The sequence below is a fragment of the Neophocaena asiaeorientalis genome, unplaced genomic scaffold (genome assembly GCF_003031525.2).
Source record: "Neophocaena asiaeorientalis asiaeorientalis breed wild unplaced genomic scaffold, Neophocaena_asiaeorientalis_V1.1 scaffold145, whole genome shotgun sequence".
In the NCBI taxonomy this organism is placed as follows: Eukaryota; Metazoa; Chordata; class Mammalia; order Artiodactyla; family Phocoenidae; genus Neophocaena; species Neophocaena asiaeorientalis.
Window position 1 is genome coordinate 4,189,526 of NW_020172629.1, and position 6,803 is coordinate 4,196,328.

Below are 6,803 nucleotides of genomic sequence, written 5' to 3' on the forward strand. Positions count from 1 at the left end.
ACCACTGAGGACGGCAGGGGCTGTCGTTCACCCAGGGCGCTCTCACGAATCCAGAGATGACCCCATAACCACCTCCCCCCTCCCCCATAACCTCAGAGGGCCGGAGCCCCCAGGACGTGCTGCGTCCTACACGCCCGTGTTTGACTGAAGCCAATGTGAGAACTTACTGAGCTGTCCTGACGCTCCCCGGAGACCAGCGTCAAGAACCACGGTTTAAGGGGGACACAGCCCCACCTGCTCCTGCCTCTCTGCTGCGGGCCCAGGTGCGCCCACCACGTGCCCTGAGAACCCCTGGCAGGTTCCTCTCACCAGCTGCTGACCTACACTCACCCCCCTACCAGCCTCTCTTCCTTCCCCTTGGGCGGCCCCCGACTTTCCCCTTCGGCCTCTCCCCGGGTGCAGGGCGGGAAGCCGCGAGGGTGCGGCAGGCTGTGGCCGTGAGGGGCTCTCCGGAGGCTGGGAACACCTGCCGGCCAGAAGGTCTCACCTGCCCCCGTCCTCCATCACACCCGCTGCCCAGACAGGCGCTGCCGCACCCCCTCCCTCGAAGGGAAGACCCCGCCCGCTGCAAAGACCGGAGGAGACCAGCCCGCAGTTTCCGACCTGCTTCCACATCATCCATCACTTCAACACGTGCCAGGTTTGGGTCTGGGTTTTCCTGTTTCCCCCGAACAGGGAACAAGGAGGCCTAGGAGCCCTTTACACAACCAGCTACGAATTTCCCCAAAGCCACGGGTTCCAGCAGTAACTCGTCAGGGCGCTGTTGCTGGGCCCCTGGGGTGACCGGGCTCAGCACCCCGACACCACGTTCCCTTTGCCTGGGACTCAGCCCCGCCTGGGGACCAAGCCATCAGCAGTGGGCAGGGGGGCAGAGCGCCAGCCCTGGTCCCTGGGGGAGGCTGGTTACCCGGTGGAGACAGACCGGCTATCTGCTATGGAACCAGTGCCCGGCCGGCCCGCTCCCGCCCCGCCCCCCCGGGAGCCTTGGTGCGTGGCGGGCGGTACTCACGATGGGGCTGGCGTTGATGTAGTCAGAGCTGCCGTGGCTGTTCTCTGATTTCAGCCGGATCCGGGAGTGGTCGTCTGCAAGCCCCAAAGCAGAGCGTTAACCCGTGCAGGGCGTCATCCAGGGCCACCGCTGCCCCCCTGCCCCCAGGTCCCGCTGAAGGCCGTCACCGCACCTCCTCCCTCCCTCCCTCCCCAACCGAGGGTCCTTCAGCCCTCGAAGTGGAGCGCCAGGGTGTGCAGGGAACCTCGTGTTTTTCTTGTGTCAAGTTCCAACGCCAAGGCTGGGTGCTCCTGGGCAGTAGCTCATGTAGTGTTTGCCTTTAAGTAACACGTATTTGGTAACACAGAGAAAATAAACATCAACGTGGATATGAAGCTATTAGACCATCATTCAATATATACAATTCTGTCGTCTAGAGAAGGTAAAATACTCGAGATTACAAGAATGTAGCTTTACAAGGAGAGAAGAGGGTGCGGGGAGCAGTGTTCACTGGGGACTCGCCGACACAGAAACGCGCCGAAAACGGGCAAAACCATTTGACGGGTGTTGAAACCAGACGCTCAGAGGGGATTAGGGACATGTGATCGGTCACAGCTTAATGTGTTTGCTACGTGAATCACCCCTGACTTTGGCTCTGGAGTAACCACCCTCCTGCGGTCAGTGACAGCTCTCTGCCCGTTTTCAGGAGCTTTCACGGCCAGCAGGGCACCCCCGAGAGTCCCCGTTTCTCCCGCCTTCCTCCCCTTCCTCCGCAAGGTGCAAACTTGAAAATGGGAAGCGCCGAGCTCCATCATCTGGTACGGCAGTGAGAGCCTTCCGGCGGCCCCCACACCACCTGCTTCTGTTGAGAAAGCCTGGCTGCAGCCCTGGAGCTCAGGGTTTCCACGGCGGTGAGCGTGTTACCCCAAGTCCAGATTCCCGGCATTTCAGCCGCGTCTCCCCACTTCCTGCTCCCAGCCCTGGGAGCAGCTCGGCAGTGGGGTCAGGAGAGCACGCACGGGGGCTTTGCTGTGGTTTGTGTCTCTTTCCTTTCTCTGGGAGATTTTACTTATTTACTTATTTTTTGTTTTAAACAGTTCTGGGGCTTGGGAAACTTGGCGAGGCCTAAACTGATTGAACTTGGAAGGTATCGTCCACTGGAGACTGGACGCCATCCTATCCGTCTTATTGAGGTATTAACGTTGGCTTTTTCCCAGTAGAGACAAGACAGGTAAGAAACATCTAGAGACGGGGAAGGGGTTCACGCCTGACATGTTTACCTGAGCACAGGTGACACAGGCCAGACGCTGTGGAATGTTCTGAAGGTGTTTACAATGGCAGCTGCCAAAGCCCCCCGCTAAGGTGTGACCGATTCAAAAGTCCCCTGGACTCAATGGCTTTGGGGTCCTGCACAGATCTGTTCTTGAGAGACTAAAAATTGGCTGTGGCAGGAAGTTGAAATAAAACCCACGAGAAAAGTCGGTCAACTCTGACATTCCAAAGCGCTACAAACACTCACCCCAAAATGGAGTTCAAGAGGCCCAGTTTCTCAGTGTGTGTGTGTGTGTGGGGGGGGGCGTCCAGACACGTCAAAGCCAGAGACGGTGCGAGCCACTCGGAAGCCGGGCCCTTCTCTGAATGGGGACCATGCCTTCTGCCCGCACACTGAAGCCTGGATACACAGAGCAGGGCTTCTAGCTGATTCCAAAGGGTTCCCGAGGGTCTCCCAGGAGCCCCCCTCACTACAAATATTCTCCACAAGCCCACTTCAGGCGTTACTAGTAGCAGCAATTGGGCTGCTCCCAGTGTCTGAGAACCCGTTACCCAGGGCAGGGCTGCTGGCCATCGCGACGGAGGGAACCAGGGAGAAGGGCCCGGAGCTTCAGAGGGTGCCGATCACACCCAGGGCGGGGTGGCCCCCTGGTCGCACTGAACAGGCCCAGGACTGGGGGGCTGCCGGGTCCCTCTCATCTCCACAGGGCCCTGCAAGCAACCAGGCTCAGTAAACAAGGGCCAGCTGGATTTTCTAGTCGGAAAATCAAGAAAACGTGTCCTCAGTTTGGGAGTCTCGGTGAGCTTGAACCCCGATGGTTAATGGGAAAACCTGTTTTGAGCAGAGACGGAGCCTAAGCTTGCTGTGAGGACAGCTCCCAGCGTCCTGCGTCCCTGCGGGCACCGGTCCAGCCACCTTCATCCCCGCAGGGCACTCTTTCCAAGATGCCACTGAGCCTGGGACAAGGGCTTCCAAAGCTCAGAGTTCTACCTTCCCATCACATATTTCATATTGCGGCAATGTGTTGATTTAAAAATTAACAGTGGGGCTTCCCCGGTGCCGCAGTGGTTGAGAGTCCGCCTGCCGATGCAGGGGACACGGGTTCGTGCCCCGGTCCGGGAAGATCCCACATGCCGTGGAGCGGCTGGGCCCGTGAGCCATGGCCGCTGAGCCTGTGTGTCCGGAGCCTGTGCTCCGCAATGGGAGAGGCCACAACAGTGAGAGGCCTGCGTACTGAAAAAAAAAAAAAAAATTAACAGTGAACTTTTTTTTTTTTTACTGTGGGACCATCTTGAACCTCCCTCTGAAACACCGGGGGCCATCCCAGAAGGGCCAGAGCCCGGCGGAGGGTCGGCTGATGTAGCAGGGACGGTCCAGTGGACATTTCACTCAGCCGGGCAAGTCTCAGCCATTCTGCGGTTCACGTTCCTGTTCTGAGGGTGGCTGCTGTATTCTTTGTGATGCAAGGGGGCAGACAAGGCTGCCTGGCGGGATTACCGGTTCACTCAAGGTCAACAGCGGGGTGGAGGTGAAGCCAGGGCGGGGCTCCTGAGCAAATAACCCCCACCCCTCCTCTGTGGATCCGCGAATACCGTTCCTTTGTCTTCTCCGTTATAACCACAGAGCAAGAATTTTTACAACTACAGCGCTTACATTTTAATGAAGAGCTGGGCGTGTCCTCCAAGATCTCGTGAGACCACTCAGACGCCAGGAAACAAGGAAATTCAGGTAGCGTCTCCCGCTGTACCTGGCTCTACCACCCAGTTATTTTCCTCTCATGAGATCCACAGTAGTAAATTTTATCAAGGAGGGAAGGAGAAAAACACCTATTAAGAAGAAACTTGCTGAATTAACCCTCTGTGCCTGTTCCTTTTCTGTGGACACAATTGTGTACCGTTCCCGTGTTTAAGAACGGTGCTTTGAATGTCTGTAGCGTTCTACCTGTCCTAATGTTTCACGTGTATTATCCTCCTTCTTCCTGGAACACTGTACCATAGACAGAATAGAGTCCATTTTCCCATTTAGGTTGAAGAAACTGAGGCTCTAAAACATCAAGTAATTGACTTGGCAAAGACCACAGAGCTAAGGGTCCAGGCTTGACCCAGCCTGGCCACCTGCTAGCCTGGTGATATTTGGGTAAATGATTTAATATCTTAAAGTGTCTGATTTGTCATCTAAAATGTAGGATAAGGATATCTAACTCACAGGCTTGTTGTGATAAATGGCTTCTATAAAGTGCTCACGTAAGGCCTGGCAGAGAGCAAGGGATTTAGGAACAAGTTCAAAAGATGACAGAGGGACACACACCTAACTGACAAAAAGTCAGCTGAACCGGCAAAACTCATTGTGTGGTATAGGACGAGTTGTCAATAAATAAGGATGGTTTTCATAAATGCCAACAGAAGGAGGAAGGTCTAGAATTGCTTCTTGATTATGACTAGGGCAAAGGAGCCTGGAGAGAGGGAGACGTTGGAGGACACCGTGGCTTAACCATTCAGGCTTCTTTCTAGCCCGTGCCGTGCGTAGCCTGTGCCCACGTTCGACCAGAACCCACCCAAGGAGAGTGTGTGGAGGCCTCCCCCGCCTGTGACATCATCTCCTAACACGGATCTTTAAGGATAGCGTTTCCTTAGCCTCCCTGATCGTGTCCCTCACGTTGAGTGTACCGATACATGTATGAGTCAACAGTCTTCATTCCCCTAATAGACGGAGTCATTGATACTGCTGGCGGTAACATGAGTTAGGCATCTGTAGAAGCCGTGAGTTGACACTGGCACTTGCCATGGGGATTTCTTCATCCGCGAGGTCTGTCGGTATTCCCCTGGGGCCCGGCAGCTGTCTCAATTTTCTGTTAAGATTGAGATGAAACCATTACACTGGCTGATGGCATTTCCTCTACTTGGAGGGCATGGCTGGTGCAAGCATGCGGTGCGTCTGTGACGGGCCAGCACTCTGCCTGGAGGGCTCTGAGTCTTTCATGGAGACCCCACACGCTGGGCTGTGCTCACAAATGGCACCAGCAGCACCACTTCCTTCCTGAATTTCCTGGGTCCCCTGACGGGTGAGCAAACCGCAAACATCACCTGAACTTCTCCACCAGCTGTTAACGCCAGACTCACGTTCCCAGCCAGTGACACCTGGAAACGTCTTCATCGACTTGGCCTTGTCACAGCTGAGGCAAAGCCATAAATGTCTGTATCATGTCTGTTGCAGGACTCTGAGAAGCTAAGTGTACGACACGTTCCTCCACAGACCCGGGAGCTGGAGGATGAGGGTGTGAGCGCGAAGCACTTTTGCTCTGGGGCGGTGAGTCCTCCTTGGAGTTCAGCTCACACTTCTTCCACCAGCGCCCCTTCCTCAGGAAGCCCGTGAGCGAGGGCTCTGCTCCCGTGAAGAAACCCACACCTCAAACCACAGGACCATCAAACGTTTAAGGAGGAAAGCAGACACTCGTGCTCTGCGCCTCCGTGGCTCAGTGCCGGGCAGACCGGGGCGTCTGGGGCCCAGGGTCAGCACACCTGCCGGCACACCGGCGGCAGGAAGGCAGGCTGGTTCCATCCCTACCCAGGAAGCTGCCCCGCAGGGGACGGCCCACAGCCAGAGGCTCACGGCTGGCTTCCCGGCTCCAAACACGCCCGAAGCAGGTCCCGGAGGCACACGCGTGGCCTGAAACGTGGTCTGAAGACTTCATCTCGTGTCTCATTTCTTACGTTCGCCAGCATCTCTGTGGATCTCTCAAAAAGCAATCCCCAACTAGGATCGCCACGCAGCTCGGCGGGTGAGTGGCCATACAGGCGGGTGACGGGCTGGAGCAGAGCGGGAGCCCCCTGTTCTAACCTTGCTGCTCAGCATGTGCAAGGAGAAGGCCCCTCTGGGCTCGGCCTCTGTGCCGAGCAGAACAGGCCCAAAAGTTTCAGGTAGTGGCCTGGCACCGCCCTGCCAACCACTGAGCCGTCCAGGGGCGCCTGGTGTCGAAGGCTGAATTGTGTCCCCCCCAAAAAACGATGTGTGGGTGCACTAGCCCCCAGGACCTCGGGATGTGGCCTTATTTGGAGATGGGTCTGTACAGAGGGGATGGAGTGACAACACGGTCATATGGCTGGGCCTCAGCCTGTGCCTGGCGTCCTTATAAAAGGGGGAGTTTGGAATCAGACACAGGCAGAGGAAGGATGACATGTAGACACGAAGGCCGAGGAGAGGGCCTGGGACAGACACCCCCTCGAAGCCCTGAGGGGCCAGCCTTATCATATCCAGCCTTGTCCTGGACCCCGGCCTCCAGATGGTGAGGACACAGCTCTGTGGCCTGGACGCTCCCGCCCCCGGAGTCGAGGCTCCGTCTGGGCCTGGCTTTCTCACAACATCCTGTCTGCCCTTTTCACATGTCTAAGGTCTTCCAGTTCCCCACGTCTTCAATGAGGAGGCTGACCGAGATGACCAGAAAGTTCCTACCAGCTAAAAAATGTTAGCTTTCTATGAGAAAGTTAGCCAATAGGTGTGAGGTGGCCCCTCATGAACCTGGGAGAGGGAGGGGAAGGAGGGGGA

General features: G+C 56.5%; 1 protein-coding gene across 1 annotated transcript in view; it reads right to left on the reverse strand.

Annotated features, from left to right (window-relative positions):
* LOC112395784 (receptor-type tyrosine-protein phosphatase N2-like) overlaps window positions 1-6,803 on the reverse strand; it is a 114,935-nt gene that overhangs the window by 45,191 nt on the left and 62,941 nt on the right. The window contains exon 10 of the mRNA XM_024739186.1: window positions 1,010-1,083. Coding sequence (XP_024594954.1) covers window positions 1,010-1,083 — 74 coding nt within the window. The remainder of the gene's footprint in view (window positions 1-1,009; window positions 1,084-6,803) is intronic.